At 36.8% G+C, this 25,356-nt stretch overlaps 1 protein-coding gene across 1 annotated transcript in view; it reads left to right on the top strand.

Annotated features, from left to right (window-relative positions):
• Positions 1-25,356, top strand: part of dnah10 (dynein axonemal heavy chain 10) — a 112,071-nt gene that overhangs the window by 14,511 nt on the left and 72,204 nt on the right. Inside the window, exons 6-23 of the mRNA XM_051921587.1 lie at positions 434-624; positions 841-1,039; positions 2,983-3,177; positions 3,306-3,476; positions 5,286-5,462; positions 5,981-6,145; positions 6,430-6,599; positions 9,858-10,009; positions 14,537-14,701; positions 14,955-15,162; positions 15,376-15,532; positions 15,845-16,324; positions 17,416-17,574; positions 19,803-19,919; positions 21,918-22,020; positions 22,106-22,284; positions 22,998-23,209; positions 23,373-23,529. Of these exons, the coding sequence (XP_051777547.1) occupies positions 434-624; positions 841-1,039; positions 2,983-3,177; positions 3,306-3,476; positions 5,286-5,462; positions 5,981-6,145; positions 6,430-6,599; positions 9,858-10,009; positions 14,537-14,701; positions 14,955-15,162; positions 15,376-15,532; positions 15,845-16,324; positions 17,416-17,574; positions 19,803-19,919; positions 21,918-22,020; positions 22,106-22,284; positions 22,998-23,209; positions 23,373-23,529 (3,357 nt within the window). The remainder of the gene's footprint in view (positions 1-433; positions 625-840; positions 1,040-2,982; positions 3,178-3,305; positions 3,477-5,285; positions 5,463-5,980; positions 6,146-6,429; positions 6,600-9,857; positions 10,010-14,536; positions 14,702-14,954; positions 15,163-15,375; positions 15,533-15,844; positions 16,325-17,415; positions 17,575-19,802; positions 19,920-21,917; positions 22,021-22,105; positions 22,285-22,997; positions 23,210-23,372; positions 23,530-25,356) is intronic.

Here is a 25,356-nt window from a genome sequence, read left to right as displayed (position 1 = left end):
AAATTTTAAATCTGCTGATAACTTCAGATGTACAGTTAAGAATGCAAGTATAAAAGTAAAACCGAAGCAGAGAATCAGGAAATCCTGATCAGTATATTCCTTTACAAGTGAGGTGGTGTATTTGTGTTAATCGTTCTTTTGTGTTTTTATAATCCTTGATTTTAGTTAGAAGTGCTAAACTGTTAAAAGTTTGTAAATTAACCCCTGTAATAGTTTTTCAGTTGCAGGTTTCAGTTTTTCAGTTCATATAATGCCCTATTATTTCATATCTTGTAGTCTGTGCAGAGTTAATACAGTATGTGTTATTTCTCCTCAGGCATGTTATGAAGTGAAATAATAATAATAATAATAATAATAATAATAATTTAGTAATGAAACTGAATTGCTTTCGTTTTTGATAAAAAAAAAAATATTACATTCGTCTATTTTTCAGAACATAGCTGCTGGATCAGGATTTAACATCATCCTTGATACAATTCCTCAAATGATGAATGGGCTAAAAATGGTGTGGATCATTTCTAGCCATTACAATAAAGATGAGCGGATGGTGCCTCTCATGGAGCGAATTGCATGGGAGCTGTCAGATCGAGTTTCCAGAGTAGTTGACATCAGAACTTTGTTTAAGTAAGTAAAGAGAAAATTATTGTTCAACTGGGGAGAATAGCAGTTGTCAGTGGGCAGCTACTATATTACTGTATTACTTTATGCAAGGCACCATAAAGCTATTTCAAGTAAATGAATATTGTTTAATGAACCTGCAATATAAGACATCTCATATCCAGAGATCAGAATTTTTTTTTGTATAATTTTGCAAAATGTTTATTTCAATTAAATTAATAGAGAAAAAAGAGACGTTGCAATGGCCAAGACTGTAGACAGTAAACACGTACTTGAGCAGTGGAAAGCCTCCTACTTTGAAGTTCGAGCAAAAATCGAGACATCAGGTAGAGATCCACGGTGGGAATTTGACAGGAAGAAACTGTTTGAGAAAACAGATTATATGGCTTCAATATGCCAGGATTTACATGATATTCTTCAGGTAAAATTCATTTTATTATTTATTGTTCAAAGTTATACAGTGGTACCTCTGGTCATGACCGTAATTCGTTCCAAAACTCTGGACATGACCTGATTTGGTCGCGACCCGAACGTAATTTCCCCATAAGATTGTATGTAAATACAATTAATCTGTTCCAGACTGTATGAACTGTATGTAAATATATATTTTTTAAGCACAAAAATAGTAAATTATACCATAGAATGCACAGTGTAATAGTAAAATAAATGCAAAAACCTTGAACAACAGAGAAAACTAACATTGTAAGAGTTTGCGCTAGACCCTTACGAACCGCTCGCTGTAAACACACAGTTTTAAACACAGGGGAAAAAAATGAAATGCCACTTCTCTTGTGAATCTTTTCAAACCATCCTCTACTGGCTTTACATTCCTCGCCTTTGCTACTCGAAGAAGGATTTTTTTTTTTTCAGCAATTCGCCATGAATCTTCTTGGCTTTCTCGCATGTGATTGCCTCGCTTACGCTATCCCCTGCAAGTTGCTTCTCGTTCAACCACACTAGCAACAGTTTGTCCACCTCTTCCAGCACTTGAGGCCTCTGCTTGGTTAACATTGTAACTCCTTTTGCAACATCAGCTGCTTTGTTAGGCCCTGTATATGCAAACAAAAGAAAATGGGAAACGGAGAATGGGAAATCATTGGCGCGTACGAACGCACGTAGGGAAGCTGGCCGCCAGTGTTTTTGTTCGCCACCAGAGCGTGTGGTTATGAACAGATGCCAAATTTTGGAAAACTTTTTGATCGTAACCCGATTTGTACATGTTCGGAAACGTTCGTGACCAGAGTTTCTACTGTAATTGTATTTCATAATTTTTATATAAAGTTGAAATATTCTGATCAGAAGGGTTTACTTGGCTTAGTCTTGTTTTTATTGTTATGATATATGCTGTCACTATATAAATGTAAAAATTATTATAATTAAAGGTAATTTAATATTTTACTTTTAAAGTGATCATATAATACTTTTTAAAGCAGCCATTTTGAATATTATACAAGCTATGTGTTTTCATATTACTGGCTGTAACTGTATTGTAAGACTAGTCAACAGTCAAACGGCTTGAGAATGACGTGGTGGTGCACGGTGAGTTTTGAGGCCTCACATCGTCAGTTGCTCAGATTCAAAGTCTTTTCCAGCCAGTGTTTGTGGGCCTCCCCATGTCTGTGTAAAATTTCACTGGTTTCCTAACTTGTTCAAAAGTGGTATGTTAGTTGGCCGATTCTAAATTGGGGTGATTTAGATCTGGTCCTATAAATTAATAATGGCTATAGGGATTTTGAATTAGAAAGAAATTCTTTGGGTGTAGGTCCTTAAGTTTTATTATTTGTAAACCCAAAAAGTGTTAGTTACCCTGATGGTGATGACCTTTCAGCATTCCACCATGTCAACAATTACTTTTATCCTGTGTTATCTTTAGGACTGTAAAAAATGGACAGGTAACATAAACCACAGGAAAAGGTAAAAATGAAATGGTTCTTGAGCACAAAACCTGTATGTCCACAATAAGCAGGTTTGTAATAATAATAATAATAATTCATTACATTTATATAGCGCTTTTCTCAGTACTCAAAGCGCTATCCACACAGGGAGGAACCGGGAACTGAACCCACAATCTTCCACAGTCTCCTTACATTTCAAAGGAAAATAAATGCTGATTTATTATTAACTTATGAAACAGTGGACAGAGCTGATCAAGCCATACAGTTAAACAAGGCATTCAGTTAACAGTATGATTGACTTTATATAATGGAACAAAAGCACATTGGACCACCAAAAATCAAGACTGACAACCCCTGCGTGCTCTAAATTGACCTGATAATGTTACAATATTTAAGTTGTATTACTGAAAATAAATTTAAAAGAAGTACACTATTTTTAATAATTCTTACTTTTCTTTTACTATGTAAGATTGTAGAAGAATTCTATAACATTTTTGGGCCAGAACTAAAGGCAGTGACCGGTGATCCAAAGAGAGTTGATGATGTTCTGGGTTGGGTTGACAGTCTGGTGAAGCCTATTGAAGAATTAACCTTTGACCCATTTAACCATCGCCAAGCAAGTTTATGGAAAGCTGTCATGGAACATTTTAAAAATGAAGTTAAGGTAATCAATAATGTGAAGAAAGAGTTTCCACATACTGTATTCAGATGTCGATGTTTAGAATAAAAGTTTAAGTTGAAGATTTTTATAATGTATGCTCTACAGATATTTTCATTTCTACCTTTTTGTAGGAAATCGAAGCAGAAGCCATTAACTTCATTGATATGTCGTTTAAGACACTCCGTTCTGCAGAAGCTGCTTTTGATATGCTTCTGAAGTTCAAACACATCCGTTCACGGCAAGCTATCAATACACAAATGATGAAAAAGTTCAATGACATTTTAGCCCAATACATGAAAGAGGTGAGTTGTAAATCATTCTTACTGAATCCATGTGGGACTCAAAAATATTCTGAGGATTTCTCAGCTTTCTATGTTGTAGTAACTAGTTGTTCCTTTTTTTCCTTTTTTGTTACCGTCAAGTTAGAAAATTGTAAGCTAGCTTGAAGCCCCTTTAGTTCATTTAGGGTTGTGGTCCTGCACTCCAACAACTGATGACACACTTGAATAGAAATTTAACCTAAGAGCATTTCTTTGGATTGTGGGGGAGAATTCTGGAATTCCCATTAAACATAAGTGGAACACATTTTGTACTTCAACAAGACGCACCATTCAGTCTAGCTTCAAATCCACAAATGACATAACCTGGTAATTCTAAAAGTTATATTATTTGAAAAAATATATGTTAAGTCCACAATTGTTTGTCTGTAAAGATAAGGAAGGTGCCTTTGCACCTTTGGACTTTGTTTTTTTAAATACTGCACCTTTACTTAAAACACATAGCCCCTGAACACTGAAGACATTAGAAAACTGTGAAAGTAAGGCATTTGAGAAATGGCTTACAGCAAAACACCACCTCTTCATAAAGGATAAGTCATCCTTTAAACACTATATATCTATCAATCAGTCAATCATGGAACTCTGCCAGACTACGTTTGAAAAGCTGCTCTCTCACATTTGAGAGAAGGTCTCCTTTATTGATGACAGTGGAATCCATTTAATCAAATATGCACACAAGACCTTTCTGGATGAGGAATGAAAAAATATGAAGATTCATGCCATTTTACATATTGGACTAACATGATTATTGCACACAACCAACATTATCAATTAAATTTGACATATTCAAACTATCCAAATATGTTTGATATTCATATATGAACTTTATAGCACAAACAATGTATTGTCATGCTTGGGTCAGAGATTTGCACAGAAACACAGGAGGTTGTAGAGACAGGAACTTTATTCAAACACTGCAAACAAACATTGGTCTCTTTTTCAAAAGTTTAAACTGTGCTCCATGACAAGACAGAGATGACAGTTCCGTCTCACAATTAAAAGAATGCAAACATATCTTCCTCTTCAAAGGAGTGCGCGTCAGGAGCAGAGTCTGTCAGAGAGAGAGAAAACCAAACAAATCAATAGGGCTGTTCGGGCTTTTAAGTATTTGAAATACCGCGCAGGAAGCATATCGCGCGACAGAGCAGCCGCAAGTAAGGGAGCAATATGAAGGTAGTCTTTCAGAGTTTTTTAGAGGAGTGTCCGTATCCTCTAGGGATGCGATCAACCCCCCTGCTCACAGTATAAAGAACTTTCTGTGACTTTTGGCATACTGGAGCCTCTGCTTTTCTGAGGGTTAGGACAGCACCAGCTTGGTCCTACGTCAGAGTGCGTTCAGAAGGTATATAGGATTTTGAAAAGTTAGGAGTCTCAAAGTTGAAGCCTTAACATAGAAACATTTAAATGATCTAATTATGACCTAATTATGGTAATATTAAGAGTTTATTTTACTTTTAATTATTATTTCATAGCCATGCATAAAAACATGGTTTAAGTAAGAATAACATTTGAAAGCTCGGTGTCAAGATGCTGTCTGATCTCCTGTGTCCGTTATTACATGTACTTATATCATTGTTGACCAGTGATATTTCAACTTCATAACATAGGCGGCAAGAGGGTGGTGACTGGTTGACCATGGAGTAAAAGTGTAGTAATAATCATTATTTCCTTTAGCTTAATTCATTATTTACGAAGATTATCTTAATTTTTTCATGGTGCGTAAAAAGTCTTTATTGTTCTCTTGTTTTAGTTTGAATGTATTTTGCATTATAGGTTGATATCATAAACAAACTGTTTGAGCAGAATCTTAACAGTCCACCTCTCAATAAGAATCAGCCCCCAATTGCTGGAGCGATTGCCTGGGAGCGGACTCTCTTTCATCGTATAAAGCATACCATTGTTCGATTTTTGGAAATGGATGAAATGTTGGCTACAGACCAAGGCAAAGCAGTAAGTCTTCTTTATGTATTTAAGAATCCTTTCAGAAAACTAAAAATTTAATTTTGCCATTTATTAAATTTACTTTAAGATTGGTCTAGAGCCTGTTAAACTTGTCCATGCATCACTTACAAGCTTAAATAAGATGCAGATAGTTAAAAATTCAATAACTAAAAGGTAGTGCTGTGATCCTACAAACATTGAGATATACTTGTTTATTGTGGCCATCTTTATTTTTTATTTTACGGCTAATCAGACATATAAGATTTTTGTTGGGTTGGACTGTACAGTAAAATAGCTCGTGCTCAAATTCAAAAGGAGTATGACTACAGAATGTATAACTGGTGCATACCACTTTACAGTTACAGTGATTTAAATGCTTGATTTAAAGTTTTCATGTACATTTGCATTTTGTTTAAGTATGACAATATCAAAATAGCTTTACTTTCACATGTTGTGTGGTTATTATTTGGGTGCCTCTATCTCTGCATATCATCAGCCATTCAGTGGAGGTTGTGGTGTTTTTGCAGGCAAAGGCAAAATACCTTGAAGTGGGCAGGCGGATGAGGGAGTATGAAGAGAAGCAGTATGAGAAGTGGAGAGATGCCACTGAGCAAGTCCTGCCTTCCCTTCTCATGCAGAGCCTGCTGTCTAAACCTGGCTGTCCAGCAAAGAATGCAGAAGTATTAGAACCAGTGAGACATCGGCGCTTTTTTCTTTAAATGTTTTTAAATATAAAAGCAGTCTCTGTTTTTGAATACAGTTTGCAACGCGTAACACTTTTAGATAGGATGCTACTATTTTTATGGTGTGTAAATATCCCTTTCAATGTACTATTCAGATCTCTTAGGGAAATGTTTTCTGTTTTAAGATGGATCAGATAATGAAGGCGCCTTATTAAATATGGTTCTCAGAACTGCTTTTTTATCTTTGAACTTTAGAACATCTTTTGTGTAATTTCATTTTCCGTTACTTTAAGGTTTCAATTTTAGTGAACACAGAGACTGATCATAAGAACATCCAATATTCAATTAACTTTGCCCCAGAACTGAAAGAGATCATTTCAGAAACCAAGTATATGGAGCAGCTGGGCTTTTCAGTGCCAGAACTCGCAAGAAATGTAGCTTTACAAGAAGACAAGTTCCTCAGGTAAAATAAAAAGTTATCAGAGTCTGAACAGAAATAAGATAAAGACGTGAATTCTCTGAATTTATACAATAGTTTTCCAGACATTTAATTTATTGTGCAAGTATACTTTTTATATCAGCTATTGAATTAATATGTACAACTTGTAAGGATATTTTGTGAGGACCCACATTTACTTTATTTCTTTGTTTTGTCATTTCCTATAGCTAGTATGGCTCAAAGGTAATTAGTGTTTAATCTCTTGGCCGGATGTTCTTTTGAGTATCCCAGACTTTTATAAAGCTAAGAAGCCAGCGTGTGCTCCAAACATTAAAGTGAACCAACTTGGATTTAGTGCCATCAGCTGCTATCGTATCTGTACCTAAATCTACATATAAGCCTCCACAACTGGAGAATTGATGCCATGTGGCGAATGCTGTATATGCACATTAACACCGAATAGCAGATACAGTACACTACGCCATCTTTATTCATTTTAGAATAATAATTTATGCAGAAGTTAAAACTCCCCTGGGCCCGTATTTATCAAGCTTGTCAGAGTAGAAAAATTGTCCTAACTGGCTCAAAAATTTCAGAGTGATACAAATTTGGTCCAACTCTTAGTAGCAGAAGTGAAAACATTTTATCAATTCACTTCACCAGGATTTAGGAGCGCTTGTGAGCTATCCTAACTTGTTAGGGGCTGCCAAAATATGATGTTCAGGCAGAAATCGGCACACACAACCCAGTAAAGGCACAATGTTTTGGAAACACTGGACTACAATGAACTCGGAAAAAGATTTTGATTTGACATAGGTGGAATAATATTTGTAATAAATCTTGCTTATTATGGGACACAACATGTAACACTTGAAGATGTTCATGGAAATAGCAAACTTGAGTTCAGAAATGGCTAGTTTCTCTATAACTGTTAAATTATGATGCATCTCCCATAATGAGCTTCATTTGAACGTGTGGCTGTCCTTCTATCCATCCGTTTTCTAAACCTGCTTTACCATGAGTGGGTTATGTGGATACTGGAGCTGGAGCCTATCCCATCAAGGGTAGGGTGAGAGTAGGGCACAAGGCAGGAACAATCCCTGGAGCATTCATAATTAAATAAACTTGCCCTATTTTGGGATTTACTCTCATTCAGTGTGTGTCTCTCGGCCTTTCCATCTCAGTGCTCATTACAGTTACAGTTACAGTATTGCAAAGTGACAACAATTACATACAGCTTAGTGCAATGTGCTACCTTTTTATGTTCTCTATATTTTTCTTCCTGTTGTTGTTATTTATTATCATTATTGTACTATTTTAAAGATTTATCTTCTTATTGTTGTTCTTATTCTTCATATTGTTGTTCTTCATATTTTTATTATTATCTTTAAAGTCTTAGTATTAGTATCTTAAAAGTACAAAATGTGATTGTGACTTCCAATTTATGACTCAGGGTGTCAAAGTCATGATGTCATTCGTTCTCAGATGTGGCCTAGGTCATTTTGTTTAGTGCAATTACTACCAGTAAATCTGAGACAACTAATAAATACTGGCCGTGGTATGAATAATGATTTCACTGCATTCATTGAACTTGCGTTGAAGAAGAAATAAAGAAAAACAAACTGCTGTCAGTCAGTGAGGAGACATGGGGTTTATACTGAGCTGATGCGAGTTCACTAATCTGTTCTTTTCATGAGGAAGTAATAGAAACATTTGATTACATTAAATTATTTATTTCCGCTTTAAAAAAAAATTTTGGTCATTCAACCAGAGACATTGTTTTGATCAGGGCACATTGTTTGGATAAATACAGAACTTGCTGACCCCTAAGAAACAATGGGTTATTGGGCCAGGACCTTACACTGATTCAGGTAGTGTCAAAAGTGCAGGCATCTCTCTTGTTGAATCATATAAATGAGTAAAATGTATTTATAAAATGCTCGAACATGGACCTAGACAAAATTTACATTTTTGTTTATTTATGAGAAAATAATTTTAAAAAGAAAGTTTTCCATATGGGGAAAAAATAGACCTTCACAGTGGATTCTTCACCTCCTACAACCAGGAGGTATATCGAGTAGAAGCAATTAAAAAGTGGAAAAGGTGTTGGGCCACGTAACTTGGTATGTGAAGTAAAAGTCCAACAATATTCATTTTAATTTGTCTCCCCCACTTGTGAGGCTACTACTGGAATACTGGACAGAGAAGCATTGCTAGAATAATTACAGGACTGTAGGATGTGAACCATGAGGAATAAATGAAGGCAATGTATGAATACATACTTTTAGTTTATAGTTGATGAGTTATTAAATGAAGTTTCTCAGCTTGGTCACTTGGGTAAGGATAAATGGCATGAAAAACATGCCAACCTATTTCCTGTCTTTGTGGAGCAGCACCATATTGATTTATCGAAGTGAGTATTAAACTCCTGCCTGACACCTAAAACAGTTAAAAAGCAGAATTCTCCTTGCTAGGTAAGAAGAAGAGAGTAAATATTGAATGTTAGGAGTTTTCTGTGAATTAGTAACTTGCTAAGCCGTGGTTTTCTTATGTTGATAGCTGAAATGAATGACTGTTAAGAGAAAATATCCTATTTTTTAAGACTTCTGCTTAGAGTCTTTGTGTGTTTGGTTTTTTTGCTTTAGCTGACTCATGGGAAAAAAATAGACGTTTGAACAAGGTGCTTATGTCATTTACAGTGCAAAGGATTTTCTCTGAAAGCCAGTATATGCACAGCATTTTTTAAATTTTATATAAATTTGTTTTTATTTTATTTTGGACTTAATGGGTTAGCATGGCAGTCAAACAGCCTCTGCAGATTAGGTGTTTATTGTTGGCCGTTACTGTTTGTGTGGAGTTGCCATATTCTCTTAACGTCTAGATGAGTTTTCTGTGTGTATTCTGTTTTAAGGTTCTCTGTTCTAAAGGTGTGCAGTTTAAGCTCACTGGATTCTGTAATCGGACTCCCTATGAGTGAGTGTGGGTGAGTTTGTGTATGTGTGCCTTGCTGCAAACTGAAGGCCTATATAGGAAAGGGTTGGATCCTCTCTTATGTCCAATGTTGTTAACATCTGGTTCCATGGAACTTCAATTTGGAATACACGGCTTCTAAAAAGAAGCATGTGACTGGATTTTAAGCTAAACATATTATAAATACTAGTTATTCACTGGTAGGCTTTTTTTTTCTGTGGCAGACATTTCTATACTTGTGAAAACTAATTATCACGATTCAAATTGCAAATGAATGAATTTCCTTACTTATTGTGTTTGTGTTTCTTTCAGATACATAGATGGTTTGCAACACATGCTGAATAAATATCATGGCCTTATAAACTTAATTAATGATGCAGAAATCGAACTTCTGGATGAACACATTCAAGAAGTTCACAGGGTTCTCCGGTCAGGATATAGGAGGCTGAATTGGAACTCGTTAGGTAACAGATTATGTTATTTTGCTGTCTTGGAGAATTGTTAAATGTTCAGTTTTATAGTATTTTGCTAAACATATTTATTCTTTCATAGTACATGTCTAAGGAGGGTTAGGTTTATTTTATTATCATCTCGGGTTTTCTCTTTAAAGTTTGTATGTGCACTGCTGTGTAAGTTACACAACCTCGTGCCACATCATATTGTAATTCAGAACACACTTGGACAAGTGATTAGTGATCATTCAAAACATACATTATATGTTTCCATGTTCTAAAATAGGACACTGTAAAAATAATTAAGTGAAACCTTTACGTACCCTAAAAAAGGTCAGTTTGTTAATAACTGTCATTATCTTAATACATAATTCACCAGCCTCCTCACTCACTCACTCACTCATGTCCATCCGAAGCCGAATTCGAAGTCGCCTTCTGTGCAGCTGGCCGAAAAACTTTACGAGACCAACATCGCGGTAGGTGGAGGATTTACGGCCACAAAAATTCAAAGAGAAAGGCGACTTTGACCGACATCCAACCCCAACATCACGGCTGTCGGCGGATTTACGGCTGCAAAAATTCAAAGAGAGAGGCGACTTCGATTAAAGCTCTAGAGGCCTGAAAGGCGATTTCGACTACAGCGAGGCCTAATTACGCATTCTGATTCAATTACGCATTCATTCAATACACCTATATCAGGTTTGTGGTGCTTATACTTATTACTATTCCACTCGTGCCCGTTTCATCTTACATTGTCAAATCGGGCTCTTTGTCTAGTAGCTAATAATAGGGTATACTAGTACTGTATTACTCTAATGAACTAAATTTGACATGAAATATTTGACAATGCAGATAAAAACATTCTTTAGATTACTTCAAGTTTGTCACAATATCTGTGTTATTTTTGTCTAAAGCTACCATTTTATAGTTGTGGGTCCAGAATAGCAGGAGCAGCACAATGTCAAGAAGGACCCAAGTACAGTAACTAGTGTAGTACTTTTTTGTACTTGTTTAGCATATTACATACAGTGTGTATGTGTGAATGTATATGTATAAATCTATACTAATTAATAAAAGGCAAAGCCCTCACTGACTCACTGACTGACTGACTGACTCACTCACTCATCACTAATTCTCCAACTTCCCGTGTAGGTGGAAGGCTGAAATTTGGCAGGCTCATTCCTTACAGCTTACTTACAAAAGTTAGGCAGGTTTCATTTCGAAATTCAACGCGTAATGGTCATAACTGGAACCTCTTTTTTGACAATATACTGTAATGGACGGCAGCTTGATGGGCGTGGGAGGCGGAGTTGAGTGTCACGTCATCACGCCTCCCACGTAATCACGTGAAAAGACTGTGAACGCAGTAGGGAGAAATGAAGGAAGAGCCGCAAACAGCGAAGAACAAAAAATTCATTAAACAATTGAGAAGGGAGCGAAACAATAAGAAGTGAGCGAGTGAAGCATACAAGCATCTTCATAAGGGAAACAAAGCACGGTGTAAAACGTAAGTTTAAATTAAGTTTATAGAAACGCTCCCGCTGCGGATTGCAATAACTTATTCGCGAGATAAAAGTTTAATGAGAAGACACGAGGTATAAACGAACCACACGCCGTAGCGCAACGTTAGGGGCTTCACCTCTGGCGCTGACATTCGAGATTCAAATCCCGAGAGGGGATGCAATAAGTGTGTAAGCATGAAGAGCACAGAATTAGGGCGAAACATGTGTCGTGTACTCTTTGCATAATTTGAAAGTAAACAATTTCAACCATTCTATGATTTGCTTCACGCAACTGAAAGACGGCACATGGCGGATATTAGCCGACTTGCTGACCGCAACGTTAGGGGCTTCAACTCTGGCGCTGACGATAGAGATTCGATTCCCGAGAGGGGATGCAGTGAGTGAGTACGCCTGATGAGCCCAGAATTAGGGAGAAACACGTGTCGCATACTCTTTGCATTATTTGAAAGTAAACTATTAAAACCATTCTATGATCTGCTTCTGCGAACAGAAAGAGGGCACGTGGCGGACGTAAGGCGACTTGCTGACCAACCACAAGCATGACCTGGCAGGTAACCACCCATACAATCAGATTGTGATTCAGAAAACGAATGCCATGAATGTAATTACCACGATCTACATACTGTCAAATAAATGAAACACACGCCGTAGCGCGACAGCTGTGAAAAGGGAGGTTCACAAAAAAACAGATCCTTAACAAATTGTTATTGGTATATTTTCGATCCGTTTAAAAAGGTTTTCTTTTCTTCTTAATAAAAAATTAAAAGCAGTACTTCGCCGCAACGAAGCGCGAGAATTTGGCTATATATATCTGCTTCTCGCAATTAAAAGAGGTCACGTGGCGGATGTTAGACGACTTGATGACCAAGCATAAGCGTTACCTGCCAGGTAACCACCCATACAATCAGATTGTGATTCAGACTAGGAATGCAATGAATATAATTACCCCGATCTACATTCAAGGCGAAAGTCTTGCAACATTCAAAGATGATGGTTTGGGATAAGTACACCATGGAACATAAAAGAGCTTATGAAGCCTTGAACCGAAAAGAGCAAGATCTCAGAGATCTTAAAAAAAAAAATAGGAGGTAATGTCGTTTTACTCGCTGTAGATTTTAGTCAAACATTACCAGTTATTCCACGAGGGAGACCAGCAGATGAACTCAACGCGTGTTTAAAATCCATGCTTCTCCCATGGTCGGTTATATGTCGCGTGTTCTCGGGTAGGTACACCAAAAAATGTATACATTTAAGCATGTAATGGGCAAACAAAAAATGAGGTATACCCGAAGGCACTGCAGTAGTACTCAATGTAACTTTACTTCTTAACTGTTAATGTTTTACTGTTTAATAATTTATACGCTTCTTATATGATGTTCAAATTCTTTTATCAAAATACCAGTGACAGCGCAATGCACGATAACATAGAGTGAATACACCATACCCATCCGCCCACGGCCGCCCTGGTGTGCACAGATAGGAGTTGATTCTACAATAAAATAAAATAAAGATAAAAAGAGTAATAGAATCATCACCCATAAAGCGGATAGTAGACGTGACGTACTATATGTGTACCAGATTTCAAGTCAATAGGTGAAAAGGTTTGCGAGCTACAGGTGATTTAAAATCCTGGACAGACAAACGAATAGCCACAGTAGCAAATTGTAGAAGAAGGTTTTACTGTTTAATAATTTATATTTATATGAAATGTGCTTCTTATATATTACTTCATATTCTCATATGATAATGATGTTAATGTTGTTTATATTGATTTCTATGTTATTGTAAGTGCATGTATGTGTGTGTATATATATATATATATATATATATATATATATATATATATATATATAAAAATATATTTGACAGCAACACTCATAACAATGACAACACAATTACATTGACAATCATGTTACGTTATTTTTAAAATGTTTCCTTTACTTTTTCATAACCTCTTTAACACACTACTTCTCCACTGCGAAGCGTGGGTATTTTGCTAGTATGTGTATATATATATATGTATATATATATATATATATATATATATATATATATATATATATATATATATATATATATATATATATATGAATATAGATGGATACTTTATTAATCCCAAGGGGAAATTCACATACTCCAGCAGCAGCATACTGATATATATATATATATATATATATATATATATATATATATATAATATATATATATATATATATATATATGTATATATATAATATGAATATACACACTAGGGGGCAAGCCCCCTGGCACTTTCGGCACCCAACCTCCAATTGCAGCCAGTCTGTACCTCGTGTTGTGAAGAGGTGTCTGAACACACCCCAAGGAGATGTGGTTGCTTCTCCAAAACCCCCTCTTAAACGGTGATGCAATGGGAAACAAATACAGTTTTTTTTATTTTTAACCTCCTCTTTGCTTGATCAGCTGCTGGGTTGCTTCTGCTGCCGTGCCGTGTGATCTGCACCTCGCACGGCGCTCCGAACATTTAAAAGCCTGTACAGCAGCTGTCCTGCTCTTTGTCGTTTATTTCTGGCCCCGGGCGTGGTTCAATCTCTTGGCACTCTTGGTTAAGTCTCATCTCGCATGACGTGAGTTCTTGATATTGTTTAGTTTATAATTTAAAAACAGAATAAGAATCTTAAAATCTAAAGTTCAATAAGTTTTGAAAAGAACGATACCAAACATATTTATGTAGGTTTTAAAATAAGCCTGATTTAAAGCGTGACAAAAAAGTGACATAAAATTATTGCACTTTTAGGCTTAGGATTTTATATATATATATATATATATATATATATATATATATATATATATATATATATATATATAGAGTAGATATATATATATATTTTAGTGTTTTTCATTAGTGTTTTTTACATATTTGGTTCTAACACCAAAAAATCTAAATTATGTTGCTAATTTAAGATTTCACTGCATCTTTTCCTATGTTGTACTTCTTTATTTCAGAATTCTTTTTTCTTTTTTAAATACTTCTCAGGTATTTCTAATTATATTGACCGCTGCATGCAAGCAATTGCAAAACTTGAATCGCTAGTAAACCAAGTTAAAAAGAATGCACAAGACATAGAAAGCAAGTTGCTGTCTATTGAATCTGCAAACCTCTTCAAATTCCCAGTGATCCATAATGGAGGCAGCTTACCAGGTACGTTGGTGAAACCTTTTGAATCCTGTTCTTTACTCTTATTTGGCATATTTTCAAAATACAGTAATATGTTAATAGACATCTATTACGTTTGTTGAGATGGAAATGACCACAGTCATTTGCAAAAAGTCATACACTTGAATGCACTTATTTTTAAGTTAGCGACATGCTGCCCATGTCATGCTGCTGTTACATGGTAGATTTCTTCTTTTTGGAGAATATCTGAGGATGAAAAGTTGTTTTTTTTTTACAGGAGTGAAAGAATTTTATGAGTACATTGAAAGACAAAGGGCAAAGGATGTGATTTTCTTGTGCCGAAAATATAATGCAATTGGCCCACTTCTGACCAAAGTAGAAAGCTTAGTGGTTCATACAAGTACTGGCAAAGCACCAAACATGGCACATTACTATGCATATTGGGAGCGCAGAGTGTACAACGCCCTTACCACAATGGTCCTGAAGTAAGATCTGAATTGAATTAAGTGAACTACATATCAAAGTTTATATTATTTCTGTTGATCTTTGTATTTCAGCTAACAGTTAAACATTTTGTTGTGGGTCCTCCTGATTGACTGTATAGATTTGCTTACACAGTTGTTCGTATTTCATGTCTAGTGAATTTTTTTTTTGTTTTTTTTGGTCTGGAAGTTATCAAATATTTGTTTTTCTTTTAGTAATTTACATTCCTTTAGTGCGGCTTTGGTGGGAAAAGCTCCACTCTTCCAAGTTGACACCATTTTGTCTGCTCCTGAGATAGTTTTACATCCTAACGCCAATGAAATCTATAAGCTCACTATACAGTGTTTCAGGGACTGCTTGGAAACTGCTAAGGTATCTTTACCTTCCCTCTATTTCTTTTGTGATAGTAAAATATATATTTAAAGGCTTTTTGTATGTGTAACACTCTGTTTTGCATGACTGATATTTACTTAGCCGTACAAATATTAAAAGCCATTTATACAGCTGCTTTAATTATAATTTCACTAATGTCACATTTGTGTTTTTTTCCTCCTCTAAATAATTAGGAAAGATATTTTCTTGTCAGTATCTGATGCATAGATATCAGTACAATATATTCTGCTTTTAACTGTGCCATCTTTTAGTGGTATTCTCAGTAATAAAAAGTAACCCGTTTGCGTTCAGTCCTTTGTCAGGTGGATACATGGAACCTGCGTTGAGTGTCCTCCACAGGATGTACCAGGACAAGATGAGAAGTTTGTTTTCAGCTTCTTCCATGACATAGCCCTGCTCCCCCAGATCAAAGATGAAGCTGTTGCCCTTTCCCAGAGTATCCACAAGGTGCTGATGTCAATTACTAGGTACTTGAATCGGTGGAAGAGGTACAGGCCTCTGTGGAAAGTGGACAAAGCGATTACCATGGAAAAGTTTGCTGCAAAGAAGCCACCCTGTGTATCATATGATGAGAAATTTCAGTTTTACACCAAAATAACCCAAGAAGTTGCACAGCAGCCTCTAACCCGGGTGGAATTGTGCATTCAGCTAAATTTAGAGCCTCTTGCCCTTACAATCCAGGAAAATGCAAAAGCATGGGTGATCTCTCTCGGAAAACTATTAAACGAGTCTGCTAAAGAGGAGCTCTTTAATCTCAAAGAGGAACTGCAGGTAATCTTTCTGTGCTGTAGAAAGTAAATCATACTGGTATATGCAAGGGTTTTTATTTTATATCCATTCCTAAAATTGATTAACGAAATGAGGATTCCAGAAAAAATATAAAATCACTTAGAAGAAAAAATGAATGTTACCAGCTATATTTTAGTATGGCTTGTCCATTATTAGTTTATACAATTCAGTGAATCGGTGGTGATAGGTTTGCCATGTCTCTGTACGTGTCTGAGTGTTTATCTGCTCTTTATGATGGCAGAGAAATGTTAATATGAAGTATGAGTGTATCTATATTATAGATGATTGCTGTTCTGCTATGGCCAGAATATTGAACATAACCCTTAAACTTTATAACGTTTATTGCAGTCTTTTATTGAACCATTTTTAAGAGGCTTGTTTTCTCCTGTATCCACGAAACAAAAAAACTGCACCAGAACTTCTGCCCACAAAAACTAAAAAGCTGTGCAGTGCATTTTGGTGAAGTGACAGCCCATCAGGGCTATAGCCTTTGAGCCTGAATACAGCCATCCTTCTACCGATTTGCTGAACCCGTTTAATCCAGTTTAAGAGTATTAGGAACCCGGAGCCTGTTCTAGCAGCAATGTGTGAAAGGCAGGAATGTAACTGCATATCATGGCAGTTTGTGATAGGAAACCCAAACTCACATCTTGCCGATTTCAAATGACTAATTAACCTCTCGTGTGTAATTTTGGTGTGTGGGAGGAAAACGGAGTACCCAGAGATAAAGCCATGCGGACATGAGAGGAATGTGCAGACTCCACACTCCCGGTGACTGGCTGTGCTTTGAGCCCCGTTTGTTGGAGTTGTGAGACACTGGTGGTAATCTGCACCACCGTAACTAACACTCTACAATACACAACTTTAGTCAAAGTGAAAATAATTGAGCACATGCAAGCCCGTAACAGAAAAAAATAATTGATAATTGATGATAATAACTATTAAAGACTTGTCAGGTGTAATATTTTTGAAATGTGCCATGCTCTGCCTTGTTACTGTTTTATTTTTATTAATATCACACATAGAAACTAAATGTTTTCACGAATATGCAATATTTCTGTATTTCTTTTCAGCAATTATCAGATAACCTGAAGAAAAGCCCAGAGAATCTTGAAGATTTGAAATTTGTATTGGCAACAATAGCTAATATCCGAGACATGTCTTTAGTTGTGGATTTACGGATTGAAGATATTCAAGAAAGATATAGAACTCTTATAATGTACAATATACAAGTAAGTTATCTTGAGGCCTGTATGTTACCTTTATCTTTTTTGTTTCTCACTTTTTTAGCTCGTACATATCCACTGATGGTTACATGAGTATTATATGTGAATTAAATTATTACATTAGTCATAGACATTAGGATACAAATCTCTTTATTATTATTATTATTATGCCTGAGAGATTGTTCTGTTTTTTTTAAATCATCTTGTCAATGTGTTCTTTAGAACTTGAAGCTGTATGAAAACAATTTCTTTCCCCCAGTCATTATGACAAAGATAAAATCAAATTAAAACTGGTGAAAAAAAGCCCATGGAACAGCACAGTGTCAGAGCGATATCTCTGTCTCCATCTTTAGTTTCTTACAAGAACACTGGCAGGCCTCACTCCTCCATGGTTCATCTGCAGGACTCACAGAGCTTGCTGTGTAATTTCATAAATCGTGAAGCACCTTATTTATTCCACCAAGCCATTTATCAAACATTCATTTGATAATTTTTCAATCAGCACCTGGAGCTCACGGTTGTAGGTAAGGATGGAAACATAAATTGGCCATTAAATTGAAGGTTTTGTCTAAGAAGTTTAACTTTGAATAGGTGTAACTTTTAATTGCTCCCTCTTTACCACCACACTGGTACAGATCTCTTTTGTGAACAAGGCCATCCTTTGGAGCAGTCCTCCGCTTCCAACTGAGGAAGAAAAAACATTATTAACTGTAATGATTATAAGTATTTAACTCACAAATACCAAGGACTGTATTTTGTATTAATCATGCTGCAGGGATCTATATGATTTATTATTTTTATATGATTTGTTTTTCATATATGTAGAAAAAGGATTAAGCTTGTGCACAGTTTAAGGGACTAATTTGCATTCTTTATGAGAAAATGCTGATCTCTTGATACTAACAGAACACTCTGTGATATTATAAATCAATGTGATTGTTTTCTTAATTCTTGCTTAAAACTTTAAGAAACATGTCCCTTATGGATTAATAAATAAGGATTTATTAATCTAACCAGACAAAATCTAATGAAGATATTAAAGCTATAAGAATGTAATTTCTTTATAACTAATGCACTGAACTATAAGAAACTGTTTTAAACTGGTCTTGTGTGTGTGAGCTGATGAAGGCATATCTTTAGGAATGCGAGTGCCCTGATAACTCTTTATTTTGGTAAGAAACTGTGCACTCCCGAGTGTAATAAATCAGGATGTAACTGTAACTTACAGCAATCTACGTATGACCTCAAAATGAACTGCCATGTTTTTTTCTCTTTGGGTAATAAATTAAAAGCTACAGTAGGTAAGATAAGAGAGGATTTCTTTTCTTTTAGAGAGATTTGTCTGTTCTGACCAGCCAGTGGCACTGAGCTGGGAGTGGGGGCTCCAGTCTCTTTGAAGGTGTGGGGTGGGGGTGCAGTCTCTTTAACTCACCAAGAATTAAGAAATTGCTTTTTATTTTAAATTGGTGTTTTTGTATCCCGTTGTTCTCGACAGACCCTGAAGACTGTTATGTTATATTTGGAGGGGCTCATCTTTACCACTCAGCTGCAAAGTGCTCCAGATCAGTCGCATATGGCCAAGAGACCTGTGTCATCAGCCATTAATGAGATCCTTCAGAATAGCACACTCAAGGCCTGGGCTATACCTTCTATATCCTGGCAATGAAATCTGTGAATAGGAATGGAGACAAGACACACTTTATGGAGAATGTCACACTTATTTTAAATTTACAAAACCCTTCCTATACAAACACAGCTCCACAAATAAGAACACTAAAGCCATGTACCAGTGAACTAGGAACCCCATACTCTTTTAACATTTTCTCCATAGCATTGTGTGGTTCACGGTCAAAAACCATGTCCACGTCTATGAAACGTTTGTAGACAGAATCAGAAAACTCATGTGATGCCTCAAATATCTTTTCAATATTGTCAGATGGGCTGATTAGTGTTTGGTTCCTTGAATTATTGTGAGTCCAAACTGGAGGCCTGGATATTGGGCAAATCAGTCTTTTGTTGTCCTAATTCTCTGTTTGCCTGTGATCTCATGAAATTGTTGCTTGATTAAATTGGTATGATGTGTTCAAGCTTCTTGCTTAATACAGTTAGTACCAGAGTTGGTGAGGCCAAATACAAAATAGCCATATTCTCTAAACAAAGCAAGTCAGATCGTTAAAAATTTAATTATAAACATTTGTCCTTTCTCCATTGTCTATTAACATCAACTTGTTTAGGTAGATGAAGAAGAAAGAGTGCTTGAGGCTGGCATACGACAGATTTGGGAGGATCTCTTTCTTGAGTCACGACTTGTTGATCATAGTCTGGGCAAAGTAAAGAAGACATTTACTCAGGTATCTGTGTGTTAAGCTGCTTATATTAATTTTGCTTAGATAACCTGCAGGCTCTGACACTGTCTTATTATAAGTATCTACTGTAGATTTGTTAGCTATATATTTCTTTATTAATTTGTATCATATTTCGTTATTCAATAAGTGATTCTGAAATGAACTTTAATAAATGTGTGTGTGATTAGTTTTTGAGTATGTACAGTAGATAGATAGATACTTTATTAATCCCAAGGGGAAATTCATATGTGTATAGATTAATAGTATAAGATGTTAGTACAGCTGTTTTGAAATGATTTAATCAATAGTAGGTAGAAACTCGCTAAGGTGATATTTCGCACTGATGTTGGGTAATCTTTTGAGAATAATAGACATGTTTCATAATTTACATACCAGTGTGGTAGACAGCAGTGCTTTGGGGACTTTTAAGACATGACTTCTTGTGTTTTACTGGAGTTACGTAAACGGAGACAGAGAGGATATATGTTGGAGCAAAACGGCCCATGTGCTCCTCATAATTGTTGTCATCTTCTACACCAGTGGTCCCAACCTCAGTCCTGGAGACCCCTGTCGCTGCAGGTGTTTGTTCCCACCAGGTTCTGTTTTTAATTGGACTCGTGATGTGTTATTTCCCAAGTTCTGTGTTTTGGGAACAATATAGAAATTAGAAAACTAAGTTTGGTAAAAACAAAAAATATTAAAATGCACAAAGCAGTTATATGGGAATAATGTATTTTTTTTTCTTATTAACAATACTGTATCTTCATCTTGATTTTCGTTCTACTTTTCCAGGTGTTCTAATTGTTTACTTACTGCATTATTTACTAATTAGCTGGCTCGATGCTAAAGTAGTTGCAGCCTTTGATTATTCAGTGTTGTCTGAATGGAGATTTGCTCTTTTAGTTATTAATTGTCATTAGTAAGATACAACAAAGGGGGAAAACTGCACAGAGAAAGGGCAAAATATAATGAAATCAACCAAAGAGAGTTAAGCATTTAAATCTATAGAAAAAGCAGAAATATTTCTAAATGTCTTTATAAATGTAAAAATCATGATGCTGTGCTTTTCTGAATGTAGAATAAAAGAAAAATAATCCCAGCTAATTAAATAAGATGAGTCCTATCAGTTGTTGTCATGGATTAGGAGTGTGTTTGGAACAAAAACCTGCAGCCACAGGGGGTCCCCAGGACCGAGGTTGGGAAGCACTGCTCTAAAATATCCAGTAAATAATGCTGCACCTCCCTTATTGACCCACTGACTGACTCACAGGTATTTGCAGACAGTCTAAGGGAAAGCCTTTTTAACCAGTGGATCCATCTTATTGCCCTGAGATCCACAAAAACCAAACCCCCATAAAAAAAAATGTAATCCTAGAACAACTTCACACAGCTATTTCAGGTATCATTTTCAATTAGCACACGTTGAGAGGCAGTAGAGTTAACAGCTGTGTAAGCATGCGTCTGTAGTTCAGGTCCAACGGGATACTAAGAAACTGATTGAAGTGAAACTCTCTAGTCATTAAGCCACTCCATGCCCTGAGCAGGTTGGCCATAATGTAATTAATTATACAATTTGCAGGGAGTAGTAGAGTTTTGTGTTCGGAAGTTTGACGTGATGTGTCATCCAAATTCGATGGGTTGCATGGAAATGATGGAAGAATCACTAATACATTGCTCAAGATGTCCGATTTCCATTAACTGTATGTATTGATTTTTAGTAGTGCACTTTAATTTGGTGGGGGTGGAGCACAGTTGCCTATAGGTCCCTAATGTTAATGTCCCCTTTGGGTGCCGAATGTTAAAAAACAAAAATCCGATTTGCATCACAATAATAGAAAAGGCCGTTTAGTACTCAAGTTCCTTGTTTTTAGTCTTGTGCTGTCTTGATTCATTATATGCAAGGCCTATCCTAAAACACTTCAACTGTTTGTAAACCAGCTGATCTGAATTCTTGTGTACGTACATCTGCTCTAATATGATATTGTAAACTTTTGTTTGTTTTAGATTACTAAAGATCAGATTGATCAGTTTAAAAAACAGCTTTCTGTCTTTGCCGAGAGTTTTCAAAATCAAGGTCCTGGAGCGGTGGGAGATGACCTTGACAAAGGTAAACCTTATTTCTTCAGTCGTTTCAGAAAGTGATGCATTGTGTGCTGCATTTACTGTATGCATTTGTGAATTTGAATTTCAAGGTTTGGAGATACTTGGTGTTTATGAAGAATTGTTGTCCCAAAATGAGAGAGAGCGCCAGGAGCTGGCCAATGCTGAGAAACTCTTTGACCTTCCTATTACAATGTATCCTGACCTGATGCAAGTTCAGAAGGAGATGAGGGGCCTGAGGCAAATTTATGAAATCTACAAAGCTCAGAAGGTATGCACATTTATTTCACTTGTATTTAACCTGTTTTAATGCCTATAATAATTACAATAAAAATATAGTTATTGTTGCTATTATATTTTAAAGCACTACATTCTTCTTCTTTTGGCTGCTCCCGTTAGGGGTCACAACAGCAGATCATCTTCTTCCATATCTTTCTGTCTTCACCCATCACCTGCATGTCCTCTCTCACCACATCCATAAACCTTCTCTTAGGCCTTCCTCTTCTCCTCTTGCCTGGCAGCTCTATCCTTAGCATCCTTCTCCCAATATACCCAGCATCTCTCCTCTGCACATGTCCAAACCAACGCAATCTCGCCTCTCTGACTTTGTCTCCAAACCGTCCAACTTGAGCTGATCCTCTAATGTCCTCATTTCTAATCCTGTCCATCCTCGTCACACCCAGTACAAATCTTTAACTCTGTCTCCTGCTTTCTGGTCAGTGCCACCGTCTCCAACCCATATAACACAGCTGGTCTCACTATAAGTTACCAAATTAGTTCCCACAACTGACTCACTGTGTGGCTCCAGAAGAGGTTTTTTTAATCTGTCATTGTCCCATTGTAGAATAATGTAACTACTTTTATATGAATTTGTGTTCTGTAAGTTTAGCTAAGTAAATAAAATACATTTTAGTAAACTGAAAGTGTCATATAATGATACAGTTTGACCTCTTGAACTTACTCGCATCTGAATGTCTTTTCTAGGCTGCAAAAACAAAGTGGTCTCAGACACTGTGGGCAAATCTTAATGTGTCGTTACTTCAGGAAGGCATTGAAGGATTTATTAAAAACCTTAAAAAGCTACCCAGAGATGTGCGCAACCTGCCAGTAGCTCATGTTCTGAATTCCAAAATGAAAGAATTTAAAGATTCAATTCCACTACTTCTTTATTTGAAGAATGAAGCTTTAAGAGAAAGGTGCTACACTTTATTTAATTTACAGTTTGACTGACTCCACATTAAATGAGAGGATACCGTGGTATTTTATGATATACTTTGTCTTCCCATTACAATGAAATGTGTTCACTTTATAATTCATTAGTTAATTTCATATTTTAATTCCTGATTTCCTTTTAAATAGGCACTGGAAGGAACTTATGATAAGAACTGGAACCAGCTTTGACATGAACCCTGATACTTTCACTCTAGAGAATATGTTTGCTATGGAGCTTCACAAGTATGGCAATGTCATATCGGAAATTGTGACGTCTGCAGTAAAAGAACTTGGCATTGAAAAGGTGAGTTGCAAATAGAAAAATAATGCTTTGTGGGATTTATCAGCTTGAGGAATACTGTGAAATTACCAGTTTTATTCTCAGAGGGGAAAGTGGTGGAAGGGTGCGACTGCAAGGAGCAGAGCCGCTGAAAGCAAACGAATTAAGATACTTGGGTTCAACAATCCAAAGCAATGGAGCGTGCAGCAGAGGGGAGAAAAAGAGAGTGCAGGTGGGGTGGACTGGGTGAAGAAGAGTGGTAGGAGTGATTTGTGATAGAAAAGTACCTGAAAGAGTGAAAGGGAAAGTCTATGGTAGTAGGAGTAGATTCATACCTGGTAGCATGGATCGTGGACTATCTTACAGACAGACCTCAGTATGTGCGTCTCGGGAACTGCAGGTCTGACATTGTGGTCAGCAACACAGGAGCGCCGCAGGGGACTGTACTTTCTCCGGTCCTGTTCTGCCTATATACATCGGACTTCCAATACAACTCGGAGTCCTGCCATGTGCAAAAGTTCGCTGACGACACTGCTATCGTGGGCTGCATCAGGAATGGGCTGGAGGAGGAGTATAGGAATCTAATCAAGGACTTTGTTAAATGGTGTGACTCAATCCACCTACAACTGAACACCAGCAAAACCAAAGAGCTGGTGGTGGATTTTAGGAGGCCCAGACCCCTCATAGACCCCGTGATCATCAAAGGTGACTGTGTACAGATGGTGCAGACCTATAAATACCTGGGATGCAGCTGGATGATAAACTGGACTGGACTGCCAATACTGATGCTCTGTGCAAGAAAGGACAGAGCCGACTATACTTCCTTAGAAGGCTGGCGTCCTTCAACATCTGCAATAAGATACTGCAGATGTTCTATCAGACGGTTGTGGCGAGTGCCCTCTTCTACGCGGTGGTGTGCTGGGGAGGCAGCATTAAAAAGAAAGACGCCTCACGCCTGGACAAACTGGTGAGGAAGGCAGGCTCTATTGTAGGCACGGAGCTGGACAGTTTAACATCTGTGGCAGAGCGACGGGCGCTGAGCAGACTCCTGTCAATCATGGAGAATCCACTGCATCCACTAAACAGTATCATCTCCAGACAGAGGAGCAGCTTCAGAGACCGACTGCTGTCACCGTCCTGCTCCACTGACAGACTGAGGAGATCGTTCCTCCCCCACACTATGCGACTCTTCAATTCCACCCGGTGGGGTAAACGTTAACATTTAACATTATACATAGTTATTGTCTGTCTGTATACCTGCATTGTTATCACTCTTTAATTTAATATTGTTCTTTATCAGTATGCTGCTGCTGGAGTATGTGAATTTAATAAAGTATCTATCTATCTATATATAAAATGATAGTGAGACCAGATATGTGGTAAATTCTGATGATGGTGGCACTGAAGAAAAGACAGGAGGGAAGAGTTGGAAGTGTCAGAGTTGAAGATGTTACGATTTTTGCTCGGAGTAACGAGGGTAGACAGGATTAGGAACAAGTATATTAGAGGGACAACTCAGGTACGACAGTTTGGTGACCAAGTGAGAGAAGCTAGATTGAGATGGTTTGGGCACATGCAGTGGAGTGATTAGGGCCAAAGATGAGGTTTCGACGTGGTGAGGGAGGACAAGAAGGCAGTCAGTATGGTAGAACATGATGTTAAAGACAAGGACAGATGGAGATGGATAATCTGCTGTGGCAACCTCTAATTGGGAGCAGCTGCAAGAAGATATGAATAAAAATAGCTCAAAATACATTTTTCAGTAATGACTGAACACAGAACTTTCTTTATTTTGATAAAAATAATAAAACTTGAACTATGTCCGCACACTACATTTTTGTTTTAAAACAC

Source organism: Erpetoichthys calabaricus, chromosome 18, assembly GCF_900747795.2.
Source record: "Erpetoichthys calabaricus chromosome 18, fErpCal1.3, whole genome shotgun sequence".
In the NCBI taxonomy this organism is placed as follows: Eukaryota; Metazoa; Chordata; class Cladistia; order Polypteriformes; family Polypteridae; genus Erpetoichthys; species Erpetoichthys calabaricus.
Note: the sequence above shows the minus strand (reverse complement) of the source record. Positions and strands in the feature narration are given on the sequence as shown.